At 40.1% G+C, this 21728-nt stretch overlaps 1 protein-coding gene across 11 annotated transcripts in view; it reads right to left on the bottom strand.

Moving 5' to 3' along the window:
- Positions 1-21728, bottom strand: part of NTNG1 (netrin G1) — a 305313-nt gene that overhangs the window by 110764 nt on the left and 172821 nt on the right. For all 11 annotated transcript variants that reach the window (XM_065554302.1, XM_065554303.1, XM_065554298.1 and 8 more), the window contains one exon: positions 14682-15322. In XM_065554302.1, coding sequence (XP_065410374.1) covers positions 14682-15322 — 641 coding nt within the window. The remainder of the gene's footprint in view (positions 1-14681; positions 15323-21728) is intronic.

Raw genomic sequence — 21728 nt, 5'->3', positions numbered from 1 at the left:
TGTCTATTCATCTTTCTCTACATACTCAAGGCTTTTAGTCTATTTTTGCCACATTACCTCAAAGCCTCAGGACAATTTTACCCCTTATTACATGGTTGTCTCTGTGTTTTAACCTGCCCAACTACAGTAGAACCTCAGAGTTACGAATACCTCGGGAATGGAGGTTGTCCATAACTCTGAAATGTTCGTAACTCTGAACAAAACGTTATGGTTGTTCTTTCAAAAGTCTACAACTGAAAATTGATTTAATACAGCTTTGAAACTTTACTATGGAGAAAAAAAAAGCTGCTTTCCTCTCAGGTTTTTAGTAGTTTACATTTAACACTGTACTCTATTTGCCTTTTTTTTTTTTTTTTTTGGTCTCTGTTGCTGCCTGATTGCATACTTCTGGTTCCAAATGAGGTGTGTGGTTGACTGGTCAGTTCATAACTCTGGTGTTTGTAACTCTGAACTTCTACTGTATCTCTAAAGACAAAGAGCGTGTTTTAAAAGAAGTATTTTCAATATATAGAAGATGCACAGATTCCCCTGGAAACAAATGTACTCTGGATAGAGAACTGTGATAACACTCTTGACAAAACAGTCTTCATGCCTCTCAGTGTGACACTGTCACCTGCTCAAGGGGCTTGTCTGGCTGACAAGTGCCCTTGGCTGCTGTCTTCAAGTCTCTGAGCTTCAAGCCTCACCTATTTCTCTTAGGGCCATTCTTTCTCTGTCCTCTTGATGTGTTATAAGTATATCTGTTGTATCTCTGAAATCCATTTTCTTTTAAATATATAAAGAAGATACGTATATCTACGCGTTATGCCCCAGGCTACTGGAAAGCTCCTTAATGCAAAGCACTGGGATTTAACTAGCGATCAGGTTTACATTACACGAATATTCATTCACACAGCACTGAAAAAAGAATGCATTGGTGTCAGTGTACACCCTGGAATGGACTGTTGAGGAACAGTCTCTCCTTTGGATGTTCTAAGGACCTGGTCTGGAATCTGGAAGGGATGTCCCCAAAACATTGCTATAACAAAACACAAGCATAGACAAGCATACAACAAACAAAAACGTCTCTAAGTACTTCATAACCAATATACAACCTGTAACCACAGCAAGGCTCCAGATGCTGTTCTAGCTTTTCTCCCAGCTCACTAGCAGCACCTCAGTTTTACCCAGATTATGCTTCAGCCAACTCCCAGCCAAGTCCCAGTCATGGCCAAACCCGGGGAAAGCAAACACACTGCACCAGATACCAAACTAGGTTTAGGGTCTGGAACACCTAATCTACTTTTTGGGGTCAAGAAGTTAATTGAAAATCCATGGACATTTTAGTGGTAATTCAGGCTAGTTAGAAAAAACATCTCTACTATACAAATCCTAAAGACTGTTTTATGCAGCAATAACAACAACAAAAAACCAACCAAACAAAAAACCAAAACAACAATGTAGTCCACGGCGGCTTAAGTATAAGGTATTCTCTAATAGTAGCTGCTGAAGTTAATGGATAATACCCATTCCATCTCCAAAACTACTGGATCCCAGGTTTGTAAAAATTGAAAGAACAGAAGGAGAACTGAAACACGAAGACAAATATTTTAGGAGACCAAATCTAGAGCATGAAATGTTTATAAATTTAGAGAACTAGGACATCCAATGTGGTTTACATAGGGAGATTAATTGAAAAAAGAATCTCTGATAAAGACTATACTACTTGAGTATAAATGCTGTAGGCAGTTCATTTACTAACTGAGGTGAAGTTAACCCTGTGCAAACAAACCTTCAAAATCTGCTATGTTCTCTTTCAGGGAAGAGGAGTACACTGCCAAAACAAACACCTTCCAATTGGTTAGATGAGGATTTCTTCACTTTATGGCTCCATGTCCCCTCAAAGGGTTATTAAATAGCCTTAGGTGCCTCCATCCAGACAAAACACTTTTAGAATAGAAAGTAAATTTTTTTTGCCTCTCCATCCCATGCAGCTGTTTCTCTTTTACTATATTCCTCTAGTCACCATTCACCACTACAGCAATCAGCCAAATACGAAGGAGGGGAGAAAAATAACACAGCTTTGACAATCACGGTGTGGGGTGGGTTCAGATGCAGGACAAGCTTTTTCACTTGTAGAATGTTGGAAGTTAAATGACATTCTTATACTCTCCCTTGTCTACCTATTCATTTTAACAAACAGTTCCAGGAAGAGAACTCTGGCCCCAGCTCAAACCTGACAGCTCTCTTCCTGTGGTGCAAAGGGGAAAGAGTTGTCCTCACAGGGAAACTGGCCGTTCCAGTTGCATGGGGGCATCCCACGATGTTTTAAAGTTCTCGTAGCCAGCTTTATGCTGTCTAGCTCCAGTCCCCTCCTATTAGAAGGGGTGTTCCAGGGGCATGCTATGGTCTGGAGGGGGCATCTAGACATTGTAGATACTAAGTAAGAGAGATGGACTGGCCCACAGTTTCATAAACGCAGTGAGAGAATCTAGAACCCCTTACAGCATGACAAGGCTACAGAAATAAAGGCAGATATTTTTTTAATTTCTAACCCCCAAAAACAATGGTTGGAAAGCATCTGATTGCCCACACTGCCAGGGTGCATGTGTCACAGTGAGCAGCAGTAGGCTCTCTAAGGAATCCTTTTCAGAGGCAAGGACTTTAATGCACTCTGCTGTACAAAAGACTCAACACATGTTGATGGAGTCCAACTCTCTGCAATTCCTGTTTGTTTGGTTTCCAGTTCTCTCTGCCTTTTCTGGATTGGCCTAAGCAAAAACACTAAAGCAGTAACACCAGATCAAGGAGGTTAAAATTAATATGCCTGTATTAACTTCAGTAAACACCATCCTGAAAGCCTACAGATTCCTAATGCACAAGACAGTTAGAAGGGGAAATAAATAAAATCAGCATTATCAAAAATAAGAGTCAGAAATAATATTCCTGCTGCTGATCTATCCCTGGTAACTTGCATTAAAATATATATACAGTGTTCTAGAGACTGAAGCAGTGCTACAGTTCAATAAAACTAATGCAATTAAAAGGGTAGGAAGCTTGGTTTTTCCCTTGCTTGCAGTTTAAAATGAGAACTTCCTAAGACACATGACCATTGTTGGAATCCAATTCAATACCCTAGCTTATCAAATTCCTGACTGTGGCATTATGCCTTTAAGGTATTGAAGTGCTACTTATTGCAGGAGCTCTGTCTCTGAATGTTTCTGTGTAACTTTAAAGTGCAGCCACTCCATTTTGAACCCGACAAGTGTTCGTTTTGAGTCAAAATGGAGTTGCCAGATGCGTGCAGCCTTCAGACAGCTTTTCTTTTCATGTGAGCTAACAAAGGAAAACGTGTTCAGTACAAAAATCTCTCCTATTAGCAAATATAGTTATTTTAAAAAAGCTTGTATTGCTTTGCAGGACTTCACACCTACACAAAGCTCCAGGTTCTCGAGGATCCTGAGGAGCAAGCTTTGTATTGTGCAATTCATCCAGAGACACAGAATCTGCTGGGCTAATGAGCTCTCCTGCAGCCTCTTCTTCTGCAGGTGATTCCCTAGAAGCACAATCTTACAGTATTTGAGTTAACACCCACATAGCCTTCCAAACAGAAACCAACAACAACCAGGGTCAAGAAAGGCGCAGTAGCTCTAGTATCTGAGTTCAGTGAAGTCATGTGCCTGCTGATTTTATTCCGTCAATGTGAATTGAATTAATTTCTGAGCTTCTTTTATGGTCAAGGCCATGTTTTGAGTACAGTATTAATCATTTGAACAGATCTATCCCCCTGATAAGGTATTAATGCAATGGATCACTAATGTGGCAGCTTGCACTTAAGCATCATGATAGTGACCCTGACCAGGAAATGATTGGAAAGGCAAGGATAAAGGAGCTGTTCCTTTACCTTGAAGGTGCAACATTAGCCTAGGCAGGTACAGTCCCTCACTTTTGTCCCACTACTAATTTCCCCATGCATTACCTTGTCACTTGTGTCCCCAGAGGTGTTCATTAGGAAGGCAAGTGACAGCCTCCAATAATATATGTCTATCTTAAAATAATCAATCCTCTCTTGCAGTGGCGCTGTTTAATACTAATACTGTATGGTAGATTATTAGATGGAAGGTACACTTAGAGTGTGTCTAGTGTAATACATTATCAGTCAGCAACATACTGATGATCTGTCACTTACAGAATAATGTCATCCATGGAAAAGGGCCAAGCAGCAGGGGTAGGGGAGAAAGAGGGTTCAATTATATTTGTGGAAGAAACGATGTCCTGAGGAGAGTGTATAATGTATTGGCTGTTCAAAAGCGCTCAATGCAACTTGAGGAAAAAATCAGGCTCTGAGAGATGGTGGTTCAGATTGCTGTAACAAAGGATGTGGCCTTGAAGTCAAGTTCAAGCTGAAGTATAAAATTATCTTTTACAATACATAGTTTGCTTGTGAAAACGAAAAGGGTAAGAGATGTATTAGTAATGTTGGCATTACCACAGGCAGCTGTTTTTAGATATTTGGTATTTTGGGGACATGCATTTTGCATCATTATTAGAATTAAGGCTTACTACATTTTTCTGCAAACTTTCCAGCACTGAGCAGATGGTTACCCTATTACCAACCATTTGCATTTAACATATTGTAATGATTTATGTACCACATGTCACTGAGCAAAGAAAAAACAGTCAGTGGCAACTAATTAGTTGAGTGTGAAGACACATATCTTAATGTACATATCCTTGTTGTAACCAAATTTTATTTTTTTGATAGTTTACAGGTTTAATGTGCAGTGTAACAGAAATACTGACAGCAATTAAACCTGAACCATGACATCCCTCTGTCACTATGATAGTTCTAGTATAATTACATCTGTACCAGCATTCCCATTAAAAGCCTGTAATTTGGGGGATGGGTGCGGAGGGCAGGTTATAATAATTCTTTGTACTTTTATATAGGACCTTCCTTCAGAGGATCTCAAAGTACTTTGTAAGCACTGATATCTCAGAGCCTAGCTCAAGTTATGGGCTGGGAGGCTGCTGGAGTGTAGTGTGGGGTTGGCTAGCAGGGAGGGACTATGGTCCAGGATACCTCTTGGAAGACTGAAATGAGTCTAGGGATGTATACGGGAAGAGGTGGGACACTTTGAGAGGGGAACCAAGGTCTTACTAGAAGTTTGCAGGGAAGGAACAGTCAGCTGTGGGCAACTGGATCACCATCAGTCAGGATGGAGTCAGATACAGAAGCAAACTTTGGAAGGTTGACCATTATTATTTCAAACATATTGTAACTATAAACCATATGTTTTGCATTATCTACAATAGGCCCCATGATGGCAATTATTGATTATCAGCCTCATGTTTGAATGTTGGTTTTAGGTTTGTGTTGCAGTGGTAAGGATTGTCACAAAAATGTCTGCAAATAAGTCAATGAGATACATCTGTAATGCAATTCCTATGTGATTTTCTGTGCGCCAATATTTCCAAATCCAAATAATGCCATTGGGAGTTTTACTTTTCTACAATATACCATTTTTGTTTGCTAAAAATCTAAATGAAGTACCAGGGGAAGAAATCTGGCAGAAGTGTAGTCCCTCTTTCCCCATTCTCCTAGCATGTCTCTACTTGCAAAAAACAGAATCTAACCTAAATTCATAGCACTGACAGAGGTCTTTTTACCTCTGCAGCTCTCGTTTTCTATAAACATTATTTATAGTTAATGAAAGCAGGATCAACTTTGAGTTGAAAACTGAGCTTGTTCATTCAGCCTAGTTAAACAAGATGAGGATGCCTTACTGAGGATCTTTGGAACCGATTCTGTTGCACTCAGGCCGCTGAACCAGGCTAACTGTGTTGAATTAAGAGTCTGACTCAAAGTTTCTCTTTGACTGTGTGTTTGCGTTATTGTTGGGTGATGCAGCGATCAGACTCATAAATCCCTGGACTGGACACAGAAGGAGTGAAGGCTAGGAAGAGCTACCACGAGCCACAAATGCGATGACTCTGCTGAGTGAGGCAAACAGAATTTGGCCCTTTTTGATTGATTTTACTAACTTCTGAAGTGCATGACTCTAATTCGCTCCAATATGATTAGATAGTCAGCACAGCTCCACTTAAGTCAATGGAATGATGCCAATTTACAGCAGCTTAGGATCTGGGCTACTATCTGGGGATCATAAAGTATAGGAAGGTTAGAAGCTTTGTTTTTGTTTATTTGAAATAGAAACAGCGTTAGCTTGCTCCATCGGGATTATTTTTTATAACATTTTGACTAAAATTTTCCTGCGTAATTCTGATAGTTTTATGGCAGTGCATCAACTTCAGTGCAGTTAACTCTGACTTACATGGAGATTAACTGAGATCATACTCTCTTATTTCAATACTTCATTTCATATAATTTGTACAGAATGATGCACAACTTTTACCACAGCACAGTAACAGATGAAGAAAAGTGGCATCAGGAGATGAAGAAAAGTTAACTGGAGTAACTTTTTCTTTTAACCATTTGAACAATGTAGATACAATTAAAGATGAACTCAGATAAATTAGACTTTTTTCATTAGATTGATTTTTTTAAAGTCCCTTAAATATTTCCATAAATCACAGTGGCAGAATGATACTTTGTTACAAGTAACAAAGAGATTAACAAAGAGAGATAATAATCATCTGTGTCAAGAAAAACAAGTGAACATTCTGGGCTCAACCACTGATGTACTTCCTGCACTGATCAGTATCAGGAAAAATCGACTCCTGAGCATGTGTAATTCTCTCCCTAATGAAGTGCACAAAAATAACTGCATGCACACTATCAGTGGTGACTGGGATCACAGATTAGCAGCTGGGAAGAGAACCAGAGTGCTAATTATCAGACAGGCTCTTCCTCAAAGGGTGATGGTATAATGACAACACACATACTCAAATACTGTGTGTGATTTTCATTGCGTGTCTCTTTGACTGAGATTCTCAGATAATCTGTCCCTGTGCTCCATGTATGAACAAAGGGTGGGCATAGAGGGACAAGGTTGACTTTGACCCATCTAACTTACACCCTGTTTCTCATGGCCTCCTATGGGCCATGGGCAGCAGGGAATAGCTGGAGCACTGTACCCCAACAATGCACATCCTTTACAAGCCAACTATGACAAAGCCTGGGAGCAGAGCAGTTATAGAGCTGCTCTTGCAGCTTTACACCAGTGCAGGGTGTGTTTTTAGGGACCATCCTGTCTCATTTAAGATCCCTCTGTGCCACTAGCATGGTCTAAAGGGGCCTTAGTGGAACAGAGAATCAGTCCCTTTATTTCTGGATCAGTGTGTTAAGTTTAGAATTGGTTACCATGGCATTTAAAGTGCTGAAAAAAGACAATAGTGTGAGTAGGAAAAACACTATGCTTTGCTTCAGTACAGAAGATATCATTGCTGTTGCTTCCTGTAAAATAGTTGAAAGATTTTAAACTTTTAACACAGTAATAAACTATATTGCTGTAACTATAACCTCAACTTTGAAGAACACTTAGTGCCTTGAACCTTTCAGACACATGGATGAATAGATTTGTAAGGTTATTTAACTGTTTGTGTTTGCCTAAACTCTTTGATATAAAAAACTTGAAGAAAAGAAAATTCCTGCCTGAAATGATTTGTGTTGGAATCGCTGAAGTTATTCACAAAGGCTCTTTGAATGCTTTGGACCATGAATTCGACTCCAAAGTAACACAGTAGGGATACTTCTATTTCATTTCATTAGGATTTTCCCCTATGTGTCTTTAACGTTGAATGACAAAGTGAATTATACAATGAAAGTGACTGGTTCCATTCCTCACAAAAACATCGATCCTATAGGATGCTGAGCACCTTCAAAAGGGAGCTGATGGAGGTCAGTAGTTTTTATGGAAACTCTTGACTCCTTATAAAATCGGGCCAAAGAAGACGATCAAATAACAAAGGTGGTTAGTGGAGATTGAAGTTTTAAATACACCTGCACTTAAATTATACATTAGAAATTAAGGACCCAATTGTACCCTCAGTTTCATAGGTTCCCTTTGCAGTCATTGGAAGATTGGGGCCTGTCTGATTAACCTTTGAGTTAACTGATAGTACTTAAATACCAGCATGGAAGTTGAGAACAAAAACTATTTGAGAACATGAGTGGTAGTACACAATAAATTGATGTACCTTTGGAAAGACTGTTTATCTGGGTGAATGAATACTGAAATCATTTAATTACTTCAATTCATGATGTTTTGCTTAAAAAAAGCCTCAAAGTGTTTACAGAAAATGAAGGCTCCTTTTAAAATACATTTTACTGTAGATATACAAAAATCATTTTCTATTGGCACTTGGGAGTTAAGGATAAACTGACAAGCTCTTAAATACATAAGCTCTTTTTTCCTGTCCTCTAATGAAGTTCATAATTTAATTGCAGGAATTATTTGATATATTCACTCCAATCACTTGTGAAAACCTCAAAGGAAAACAAAAGGTTTCAGAGTAGCAGCCGTGTTAGTCTGTATCCGCAAAAAGAAGAACAGGAGGACTTGTGGCACCTTAGAGACTAACACATTTATTAGAGCATAAGCTTTCGTGGACTACAGCCCGAAGAAGTGGGCTGTAGTCCACGAAAGCTTATGCTCTAATAAATTTGTTAGTCTCTAAGGTGCCACAAGTCCTCCTGTTCTTCTTTTTTTAAAGGAAAACAAATTGTTCATACAAGTATTCTCTTTGTAAATCAAGAAATCCTCAAGTACAGTAAATACATACAGTACTCCAAAAAAAAAAATGGCATTCAATTGTCCACTTAAAATCTTGCTGTTAGCATATCTTTATTTTGAGGGTTTGAGGCTTGAATTGAAGCTTAATGAGAAAATTTCCTGTTAACTAAAGTACCTCTAAAATTTGAAAGTTCTGTGGGGCCCAAAGTCTGCTTTTGGGTAAAATACAGAGAATTGCCATTAAAGTAAACAGTGTTATCCAGATTTACAACAATGTAACTGAGGGCAGGATTAACCCACTTGGGGACAAATTCTGAAGCATAGGGCACTTATGCATAAGCCAGAAAATACAAGCATTATAACCTGAGCCATTTCTTTGTGAACATTCACTGCAATTTGCACATCAGGTCACAGACCATGGATAGTAGATTCTGCTCTTTTCAAGTGGCTGTTTAAGCCCTGTCACCCACTTCCAAAACAGTGAGGTCTTATAAAAAATGGACACTTTAGAGCCAGAGCAGATTTTGGGGCATACTGATTGAAGAAACAAAGAGAACAGGAACTATGCTTTCCCCAAGAGTAATTTATTCAGACTCTTGGGTGGATTACATTTAGCACAGACAATGTGAGGGAGAGAAATTGTTAAAACTGAGGAAAATTTTCACTTACGTAATGTAAGACAGAGGTTGCTATTACTGCTGAAACTGGAGCTGAGACAGGGTCAGATAACCTGGAGCTCAAATACAGAAGCCTCAAGCAGAGGAAGAGTCTAAAAATAAATTCCAAAGGGCGTAACAATACATATTGTATAGAGTCTGGATATTTTAGCTTTTAGAGGAAAGTATTGGCTCTTAGATTGAAAAACTAACCACCAATGAGCAAAAGTGTCCTTCACCTTAACCTGCCAATCATTTTTCAAACCATGGGGGCAATAATTTTCCACTATTATTAACCTGAACTTTAGTCAATATACAGCATATAACACACATACCATTAAAAGTATAACAGTAAAACTGAACAGTTATTTATTCTGTACTCTAAGAATTAACATGGTTACCCTTCTGGATCCCGATCCAAAGCCCCTTTCAGTCAATAGGAGCCTTTCCCTGGGCTTCAAAGACTTGGTATTAGACTCTTAATGAACATTTCCTACAGAAAGCATAAGTGACTGTCACTCACAAGTGACTGTCAGGACATAACTTTTCAATTAATCAAAGATATTCAGAGCCATAAAATCCTCCTCTTCAAGCAGCGTAATAAGAAAAAAATTTAGAGTTTAGTCTCATGGACCAGCCTTTGATTCTTTCTGCTCAAAAAGAGATGAACAGAGCAAATGTCTACCCTCTCTTACTTGCCCATCTTGACAGGCTTTATTTATTCATTAGTTGACCTTTCTAGCCATTAGGACCATCTTGCTTCAGCAGTTAATTAACACAAGTGCCATAATTTAATACAGTTAATGCTACTTGATGCCCTTTAATGTACCTTCCATTAGTGATATTATTGTAGTATTACCCTGTAAATTAAAATGAGATCAAGACTAAGAGAGGCTTTCTTTAATTAAGGTACTGGCACACTACACTTGTCCATTATTCACCAGAGAAAATCACCCTGATTTAGTGAAGCAGACCATCCATAAGTCAGAATTAGTTCATGAGGATTATCAGGTTTCTTGAATAATGTGCATGCAATGGGGTTGCTGAAATTGCTAACAGCCATGTTTCCTCTTTTTTCATTATCTTAACAAACACACAATGAAAGCTGAATAAACAACTGGTAATAGAAAAACTGAAGGGTTTAATCAAGAGGTTTTCATCTCTAATACAATAAACATCAAGCTCATTTCACAACAAAATGCAACGGAATGAGAAAACAAATTATATATTAAATGGGCAAATTTGCTAGCTTGAATATGTTGCAAGGTATTAAAAAGCTGCATATTTAACATGGCAGTTTTCAGACAAATACTTTTCACAGACATTGATCCCTAAAATTCAACAGGAAACAACTTACACAGAAACTCAGCTTCCTTTAAAAATATGCTGTTAAGATGATTGGTTATTTTAACCATCCTCAACCTACAGATGAATGTTACAGCATAAGCTACAGCATTAAAAAGAGTCTATTAGCATCACTCTTCCACAGCATGCCAAGTTACTCAGTAACCTCTCTTTGCATGTTATCCTTATGGAATAGCCCAGACTAGCTCTTCAATATCCAGAATATCAAACATCATGGCTAAACTTTAAGGCCCAATTAACTTATTGGATTCAGGTACTACTGGTGGAAAATCCACCTGGATTAGATATATAGTGGAGTAACACTTGGGGTTCCAAGTTGCCCAGTGAGGCCAGCGGTCAGGTAAGAGACAAGGCAACTGGGAGTACTGCTGATTCACAGACTCTTCAGGCCAGCCTCTGTCAGTGGTCTTCTGCAGAGCACTGGTGATGCTTAAAGCTGTCTTTCCCTGATGGAGGATGGCAGTGGTACTACAATAGGGTTGCCAACCCTCCAAGACAGTCCTGGAGCAATGGTGGGCAACCTGCGGCCCGTCAGGGTAATCTGCTGCCGGGCCGCGAGACTGTTTACATTCACCGTCTGCAGGCACGGCCGCCCACAGTTCCCAGTGGCTGTGGTTTGCCGTTCCCAGCCAATGGGAGCTGTGGGAAACGGCAGCCAGCCCGCAGCTCCCATTGGCCGGGAACAGCTAACTGTGGCCACTGGGAGCTGTGGGCGGCCGTACCTGCAGGCGGCCAATGTAAACAAACTGTCTTGTGGCTCGCCAGCAGATTACCCGCATGCGGCCGCAGGTTGCCCACCACTGTCCTGGAGTCTCCAGGAATTAAAAATTAATCTTTAATTAAAGATTATGTCTTGATGAAACCTTCAGGAATACATCCAAGCAAAGTTGGCAAACCTATATTACAGCCTGCTCTTTCTTGGAGTGGCCAAAGGTTCACAGGGTGCTGAGAGCACCCTGACATGTGCATGGGGATGGATCAAGCTCTAATTTTATTTATTTATTTATTAATTTATCAGCATACTTTGGGGGAAAAACAGCCCAGCAAGAGGTGTTTTTCTTTTTTCATTAGCAACAGAGTGATAAAGGCACTCACACGAATTTAATCTACTAGGATAGGATTACATAGCAGATAACCCCTGGTAGCTGGTGTCTGATTATTGTAGTTTAGCCAACAAGCATCACCATCAGATACATTCTCTGTACAGTCACACTTAATTTTTATAGACAATTTGCTATGGGATTACTGTTTCCTTTAGCTATGTTTTGGAAGGCTTCTGTTTGGATTCCTTTACAACACTCTCTTTCTCCTTCAGATTTATGGGATGAGACACTGATAGTCTAATTAGAGACAGACTGCTTGCCGAAGTTCAGAGGTTTTCCAATGTGGACCTGCACCTTCTCAAAGTATGGTGTTTTTTTAACCCTGGGTTTTGTTCTGGTCCATCTCTACATCTAGTCAACTTGAGAGTGAGGAAATGATAGAAGAAAGGATACAGGAGAACTGAACTATATGCTGTAATTCTGATTACTATAGTAGATATCCAAACCACTATTACAAGCTTCCCATGTTCCACTAAGCTTATTACAAGATTCATGAACAATATTAGTCTATGGGCAATATTACATATATGTATTACATTAAAATTCTTAATGCAAAAGCAATGATCCAATGTTTTTGTATTTTTAATTAATCATCCTGTATCTATGTATTTCACATGGGGCACAAATAATTGTAACTGTAGCAAATCAACTGTGCAACGAAACTCATTTAGATTTGCACAGTTCTTGCTCATTAAAAATATATTTTCATTGAGAAAATGCACTGATAAATCCAGAGCCATGTAAATAGCAGATTTTCTGCCTTATATATTTTAGATGAATATTAAAAATACAAGCAAAATTGTATTCGTTTAATTCTGCCAGGAATTTTTTGCAACATATAAAATTGATTTCCTTGCATGTATGAAAATGCTTAGAGACATGCAATGTCTTCCATATAAAAGAGACTAAAAATACCCACTTAAGTAATCCACTAAACAACAGTAACAAACACACAGTCAATAGCGTGCTATATAATCTCCTTGTCTACTGCATTAATGTCAATTATCTTTTGCTTACTACAGAATGTACATGATATTCTTTATCCTTCCAGTAAGTTAAGTGGATTTTTGTTTGTATGCAATCAAAGATTATTGATATTGCATCAGTCCTCAATAAACTCTGAAAATAAAGTTGTTTAAAAAAGACATTTTGGACTCTTTAGTTTAAAGAGGATATGGATAAGAGGCACAAGGTGCATGAAAGAGGTAAGTAAAATAATAAAATATATGGAAGCGGTCCAATTTATCTCATCTGATAATACAAGTACAAGGGGACACCTAACATATTTAAAAATAACACACACAAAATTGCTAACAAGAAATACTTTTTTTACACAATGGGAAATAAATCTGTGAAACTTGCTACCACAAAATATAATAAGGTCAAGAGCTTAGTGGGATTCAAAAAAAGGTTTAGACAGTCATGGGGGAAAAAAATGTATCTCCAACAACTACAGTACTGTAGCAATGATTAACGTTTTCAGAGGATATCAGTCCTCATGCTTCAGATAATAAACTAACCCCTAGCTTCCTGGTATTAGGAAGACACTTTCTGCATAGGCACTTTTTGCACAAATGTCTATTTCTATTATGAGACATTTATACCTGGTATTAGCCATTGCTGGACACAGGATGGCCACCTGTCTAAAGCAGCAGTTCTCAAACTTCATTGCACCATGACCCCCTTCTGACAACAAAAATTACTATATGACCCTCTTCCCCCTTCCCCCCGGGGGGGAGGGGGGATATGTGGAAGAGGACCAAAGCCCGAGCCCTGCCACCCCAGGTGGGTGGGGGAGGGGCCAAAGCTGAAGCCCAAGAGCTTCTGCCCTGAGTGGGGGGCATATAACCTTAGCCGCGGGCAGTTGGACTCAGGCTTTGGCTTGGGCCCTGGACCCCAGCAAGTCTAACACCAGCCTTGGCAACCCCATTATAATGGGGTCATGGCCCACTTTGGGGTCCCAACCCAGTTTGATAACCCCTAGAATCATAGAATATCAGGGTTGGAAGGGACCTCAGGAGATCAGCTAGTCCAACCCTCTGCTCAAAGCAGGACCAATCCCCAGACAGATTTTTCAAGGATTGAACTCAAAACCCTAGGTTTAGCAGGCCAATGCTCAAACCACTGAGCTATCCCTCCACACCCCAGTCTAAAGCAATGTGGCAATGCCTATGTTCCTATCTAAATTAGTCTTGTGTTATTCAAACCATTTGTTTATTTTTTACTCACTCCATTCTAGAACAGTCTAAAGCATCTGTAAGGGACACTAGCCTGCATGGTTTTCATTCTCTCAAACAGAACTATACCCTGCAGAAAGGGTGAAATTCACCCCACTGCAGAGGTCTCATCCAAGGCCCTTCAGACCAATTACACCTTACAGCAAGGGCCTGAATTAAAGCCCAGTGATTTCAATGGCTTTAGGCCATAAAGGCATAAAGGTACCCTGGCCTGGAGAGCCCTGTGGAATGTCCCTTAAACTGAGATCAAATATCAGGAGGTAGCCATGTTAGTCTGTATCCACAAAAACAAAACATCTGTTAGTCTTTAAGGTGCCACAGGACTCCTTGTTGTTAAACTGGGATGAATTTCACCCTCAGACATAAAAGGTTGGACATCCCTGACCTAGTGTAAGAAGCTGTTAAAAGTATTCCACTCTTAAGATGTACAGAGATTTGTCAAGTTTAATGACAGTAGAACTTTGATGACTTAGAATTGCTGAATCAAAAGTGTCTAATGCTTTCAGAAACTGGTTTTTACTGAGCTACATTTTTGGGAAAACATTTCAGTAGAAATTGCTGACATTTTGAGGGAGGATAGAAAATTGTGGATATCCTTTAAGGCCAGACATATTTACCCTTTCTTAAAGACTCATATTCTCTTACCTTCCATATACCCTTATATCTGAGATTGCATAAAAGTAGCGTGCCAAGTGTTGCTCATCTACATATATTTCCCCAGTTGCTGGTCTGAGCAATCTGATCCTCAGGTCTGTGATGGTAAAGAAATCTCTCAGCTTCTTGGTTGTGTCAAGCTGGCCATACAGGGAAGCCATATTATGAAGCCGAGGTCCAGCAAAAAATGCAAATCGATCTTTGATCTCAAAGTGGATGATTTTACTATTTGTCATGTACCCAGTGGAGTATTCTTCTGTGCAAATGATTTCTAGGACTGTGTGCTGTGATAAATCCTTCACTGATTTGGGATCCATATGGAAAGCATCTAAGCAGTCTGTGGCATAATACTGGTATGGTTGCCATGTTCGCCCATAGTCAAGTGATTTCTCCAGGATCATTTGGTCTGGACGGCCAGATTCAAAGGTGATAACTATGTTATCTGTTAGTTCAATGGTTTTGTTCCAGGAGAGGGTAATGTTAACCTGGAGAGGTTTGGGATAATCTTTCCAAGTTGTAGACTGCCAAAATGTGGAGGGATGTCTTCCTTCAAGATCAAACATCAGTTCAGGTGGATGTGCCAGTTCATTGGTAGTTGCATCACATTCATTATTGCACATGTAGGGATTCCCCTATGAACGAAGAACAAAACAGTTTTACAAGCAGCATTATATGAATGACTACAGTACATAAAGGCATTCTTTGCTTGACAAATTAGAATTGCCTTTTTATTGTTTATGAGCAAATCTAAGAAAGAAAATAAATGTTTGTAGGGAAGATTTTTGTTTATCTTAACTAGATTTCTCCCTCACACACAGATTCTTTGCCTTTGTAATTTATGTGGCTTTCTCAGTGGTTTTGGAGAAAGAAAACAGTTTATTTATCCTGAATGTGTTGAGCCAGTAATCTAGTCACAAAAGCACAAGAACAATGAGCAAATGTCTAAAGACTCAATAACTCTGATTCTTCTTAGAAAGATGTAGCAGCGAAGCAAGGAGAATTTCTTTTTAACACAAGTACATTCCTCAAGAGCACAGTTCATAAAAAAGTCACTTTTAGGAGAAGTGCTTTAGAATCAGCAATACATTCTCTATGTGTGCAATATGAAACAATACCCACTACAGCTTTCATGCTTCCTTTTCCCCTGGCCTCAAATTTATCACGCTTAACTGTGCTCCTGTTTAGTAATGTCTTCCCTTAAAATGTTTACACTGTTCACTACAAATCATTAGAAACACAGTGCACTACAAGCTCTGGAGTTTGATCCAGACACCTACCACCCTATTAGCTACGGGCTAGCGAAGCACTTCAGGAAAGACTTTTTACCAGACACGGGCTCCAATTTATCAGGACAAGATAATCCACCACTTGAATAGGTGGGAGATGTCACGTCAGCAGGCCCAGCTGGAAGGCTGCTGAGGTGGCTGGAGGTTTGAACTGTGTGTCAAGTTTAAAAAAACACCACCACCACATAAACTTACCAATAATGTGTAGCTTTTACTAGTACTTGTCCTCTATAGCAAGGTGAAAGTGAATTATTCTGCTCTGGGCCTTTTGATGCACTAACTTGCACACTGCAATCTTCTTCCTCCTCACAAAAGCTACTTCATCTGGAGGCTGGGGATAACTTGATAAACCATTGCAAGCTATTGGCTACTTTAAGCTGTCCTGGATCATGTCTACCTAATCTAGAAGCTTTCATCAGTACATTAATATTTGGCTACTTAATCATTCATTATTTGTTTCAGAAAACAATTACTGCTCTGTATTTTTTAGAGTTAAATTGCAGCGGCTGGGCATCTATACTGTCCCATCTATGCATAAAGGTTCCTCTTCCTCACATTAACAGAAGTTCGACTCACATATTGATGGGAGAATAGTCCCTTATGTAATTAATTTTCTTTTCTTTTTTTCTTATCATTCCAATTATGTTTGTTTCCATCTCAAGACCTTAGGGATCTGAAGCTTTGCAATCCCACCCACTGAATGAGCTAGGTCTCAAATAATGAGTTTCCACCTTGGTCACTGCCACAGTCCCTGACATACTCAAGTTAAATGCAAGAAAAAAGTCTTAAGCACTTACTCTGACCTCCCTAGAGGCAACTTTCTCCTTCCTACTCAGAGAAATACTTTCTCTCATTCTTTCCCATTAATGTAGCTGAATCCCAAAACCGACAACAATTCATTGAGACTCAAATATAATGCAAGAGAAGAAAATGGGTTATTTGAAAAACAGAACATTGCTTATTAAATTGACAGACTCTAAACATGTAGCTGTAACTGAGAAGATCCTTGTTACAGTTTTCCTGCTTTCAAGCTCAGGATCACTATTTCCATTATAGAATCATAGGGCTAGAAGGGACGAAATAAAGCAGAGGGAAAAATAACAATATAGTCTAAGCAGGATGGATAAGCCACTAAGTTTTTTATATTTTAAACTCAGTTTAAAAACATACTCAGAGACACAAATGCAAAGATCTGCAAACTTGCTCGGGCTTTTTTCAGGAAGCCTATAAATACTGTGGAATCTGTAAGGATTTATATATTTTAATTATATATAAATGTGCACTTTACAGAAAGAGGTCAGCGTTATCACTGGAAATTTACTCAAACAATATGGTCACTTCAGTCTGTCCATGTGAAGCTATCAGTATAGCCATGAACATGCATGCTACAATCTCCTTTCTGGCAAAAGCTACTTAATCTAGAGTTCAGGAATATCAAAACAGAGAAAATCAAAGCTACTGGATAGCAAGTTACAGACATTTATATTAAGCAGAACAGAAAGATGGCTTTGGTCTTCTACAGCACAGCCAGAAAACACACATGTGGATCTGTTGTCATTTTTATGTTAAAAACTATCCACTGGTCCCAGGATACCAACAGAGACTATGTTTCATGAACCAGAATGGATAAAGGAAGGCTATTTACCTTACAGTAACTGGAGCAGACAGTAACTGTACAATGAAATTAACTAGATGATTGGGTGGGAAAAGATTGAACTTTGCTTGTTGTTTTCAGATCAATCTTTGGGCAGGTGAAGAGGCTTCACAAAACTGTATGATTGCTAATGATGTATGTAGCAGATGTAGTCAGTGAATGCAACCTCCTTCCAGTGACAGGGCTTGCCTTAGGGACAATCAAAACAGGTAACTTCAAGGTAGTCAGACAAACTTTACTGGAACAAACTCTCCGATCTCTACATTTTAGAGATCAGCATGGTCTAATGTGGTTGGGCCACCAAAAGATTTAAGGCTGATCTTGTTTGTTGGCAAATTCTGTAATGTGCTGCTGAGACCAGGTTTATGCTACAGACTTCTGCCGGCAGAGCTATATCTCTCAGGGATGTGAAGAGGTGTGGTTCTCTAACCAACACAGCTGTGTTGGCAGAAGCCAGTAGTATAGATGCAGTAATACCAGCAAAACTGTACTTTACTATACTGGTACAAAGTGCAGCTTCTGGTATTGCTGCATCTGTACTAGGAACACTTTGCCAGTACAGTATATTGGTATTCTCATATCAGTAAAGTGCTCCTAGTGTAGACGTAGTCTGACTGCTACCAAGCCACCCTAATCCTGTTTGTGAGATCTCTGATTGTTGTATTATTGCTCTCTCCAGGCTTCCATGCACAATGCAAATGAAATATTCCATAATTAATGAAACTCTATGTGTCGCCAGTGCTGCTATTCTTCACAAGAGAGAGAGCTGCATTTTAATTCCTATCTGTTTATACTGTGCTTTGGGATGGAAGATGTTGTATAAATTCAAGTTATTACTGACCTTATAAAAATCCACTAGATATTAAATATTGGATCTTTTGGGTTTATACCAAACAGATATTGATTCTGTGAAGAGTCCAAATGAGAACTCAGTTCATTGGGGATGAAATTCATCCTGAGCTGAGGGTCAGCACAAATCCTATGGACCACTTCATATTAATTAAAACCTATTTTCAGGCAAGCCTGGTCCAATGGATGGGGTAGATTTCACCCCCTCTGAGTTTTTTCACTGAAAACAAAGAGTAATCATTACCGCTGTCAGAATTGCCAACTCAGTGTTCAAACATCATGGCCTGAAGAAAACATGAGATTGACTTAAAATCTCCATCCATCCATCCTTTGGCTTCTTTTTATTTGCCTTTTGGTTTTTGAATCTTTAGGGTGCACTTGGCTCACATTTTCAAGTTTTTCTCAACAACTATCAGGGCTAGGAGCTTACTCTGTTTTAAATGAAGGCTGAGAGTCTCATATTTTCACAAGATTCCAAGATTTGGGACTTGGAGGAAACACTAAATACCATAGGACTTGGAATAAAATCATGAAGCTAGCAACAATAAAATATCTAAATCAGCAATTCTCAAACTTCATTGCACCGCGACCCCCTTCTGACAACAAAAATTACTACATAATTGGAGCTATTTAAGAATATAAGAATGGCCATACTGGGTCAGACCAAAGGTCCATCTAACTCAGTATCCTGTCTTCCGACAGCGACCAATGCCAGGTTCCCCAGAGGGAATGAACAGAACTGGTAATCATCAAGTGATCCATCCTCTGTCACCCATTCCCAGCTTCTGGCAAACAGAGGCTAGGGACACCATCACTGCCCATCCTGGCTAATAGCCATTGACTACTCTCAGCTAGATGGACCTTTGGTCTGACCCAGTATGGCTGTCCTTATGTTCTTAAATAGCTACAATCATGAAATTTATGATTTTTTAAATCCCATGACTGTGAAATTGTCCAAAATGGACCGTGAATTTGGTAGACCCTAGTTATATTGATATCCATTTTAAGGCCCCTTTACACAGCCAGAGCAGCGGTTTAAATGGGCATTAGTGTAAATGATTCTGGATAGCTATAGTTTCATGAAATATGAATATCCATTTTCCCTCACTTCCATTCAGGCAATGGGGAACGTGCCTCTGTTTGTGATTTGTCTTCCTGTCCCTATGTTTTAAGATAATGTTAAAATTCAGGGTGTCTGATTACATTACAATAAAATTGATCTTTTTCTAATTTACTCTCAGTGCTGTTATAATCTTGGCCTTCACAGCGTCCTCTGGCAAGGAGTTCCACAGGTTATTGTGCACTGTGTGAAGAAATACTTCCTTTTGTTTTAAACCTGCTGCCTATTAATTTCATTTGGTGACCCTTAGTTCTTGTGTTATGAGGAGTAAATAACACTTCCTTATTTACTTTCTCCACACCCGTCATGATTTTATAGACCTCTATCATACCCCCCTTAGTTGTGTAACCCCTGTTTGTGTTTTTTTCTGAGGAGCCTTGGAATTTCAGGGTCTTGGGTTGCTCCTTCCCCAAGCCCTGTTGGTGTTTCCCTGAAGCTTCCTAATGGTCTGCTGCAATCTCTGAGATACCCTTGCATGATCTGTCTTGTTTTGGCAGTCCAAGGCATAGTGACCATCTCTTCCACAGTTATAACAGAAACCTTCTCGCTGGCTATCACCCCTCCTGCTACTCTCCCCTCTTGAGGATGGCACAGTATGTCCCTGAGCCTTCATCATGGCCACTTCTCGGGTCAAATCTCTCAGTGCTGCTGCCACTGACGGGGCATCTTCCATCTCTCCAAGCACTGTGGTGGTGCGACTCCCTGCCATCTGCGGCTGCACCATTGCATCCACTTTCAACAATCGCTCCTCCTCTTCACGTATCTCTCGAATGAGCTGTGGAATGGGGGTGGGTTTTGGGCCTGCTCCCTCAGCTGCAGTCGCCACAACATCAAATGGGGGTGCCCCGAAGGATTTGGTCCAACTTAGCGGAATCAATGCGCTTGGTGGGGATGCCCTCCTTCCGCACTACCTGCTGTAGCAAATCCTCTAGTCTCCTGATGAAATCCGACAATCGTTCGTGGGGCTCCTGATAGGTATGGCGGAAATGATAATACAGGTCTTCACTGATACCAGTAGTACCATAGACACTCTCAAGAGTGGTTAAATAGTCTTGCACTGTGGCAGCTGGTTGTGAGTCTTTCAGGGCTCGGATAATTCGCATGGCAGGTCCCCTCAGACTCTCAAGCACACGTTTCCGCTTCTCAGCATCAGAGCATTCCCACTCTTGGACAAGTGGCACCGTAAAATCCCTCCAGGTCTCATAATCCTCCTCCCCTGGGGGTACAGGTGACACCCCCGAGAATGAACGTACCCGCTTGTATGGAGCACTTTCATATACCGGCCTCAATGCATCTTTGAGAGTGTTTCCCAGCTCTTTGGCCCATCCCACCAGGCTGGGTGCTGCAGGTGTTGGAGCCCCTCCTAATGCCAAAATTAATTCTTCTCTTGTCCGCTTCTCATCCACCATCAGAGCTTGCAATTTCTGCGCTAAAGAATCCACGTCAAGTGACACAGGCACACTAGGAGGGGACTGCTCCGCCCCCAGAATTGTCCTGGTAATACCTTCTACTTGCACCTCTTTGGGCACTTTATCAAGATCTGTTTCCTTGGAGTGAGTACATAGTGCTACCATGCCCTTCACTTTGTGGTTGTAAATACGGGTGTGGACCTTTACTCTCCCCAGTATTTCAGCTGCATCTAAGCTCTCCTCAATTTCATTTGGTTCCATCTCTTCTGGGAACCCCGCCACCAGCACAGCTTTGGTTACTGGGATTCGTGCCCCTCGGCACAGGTCTTCTAATAATCCTCTCTCCATTTTTTTTTGTAACTGAGATGAAAGTCACTCAGGAGTTTCTTTGCTCTGTGAAGAAGAGCCCAGGGTGCACAACGTAGGGGTGTGTGTGTGTGTACTGCAAAGTCCCCATACGGGCCACCAAGTATAACTTTAGCGCCTTCGTGGCCAAGATGGAGTCTGCTCTGCAGGCAGTTCTGGCCAAGAGATGGGGCGCGCAGGAATACAGCAGGAGAAATCCCTTCCACCCCAGGGGCACCTGTTCCAAACCCCCCAGAGTGAACACATACTCCCACAGGAAAAGTACAGTGGATATAACAAGGGAAATATTTATTTACAGAAGGATGAGAGGAGAAAAACAACAAGGGGAAATATAGGGGGAGCAGTAAAACAGGG

The sequence above is a fragment of the Chrysemys picta genome, chromosome 8 (assembly GCF_011386835.1).
Source record: "Chrysemys picta bellii isolate R12L10 chromosome 8, ASM1138683v2, whole genome shotgun sequence".
Lineage (NCBI taxonomy): Eukaryota > Metazoa > Chordata > Testudines > Emydidae > Chrysemys > Chrysemys picta.
This window is presented reverse-complemented; position numbering and strand designations above follow the sequence as displayed.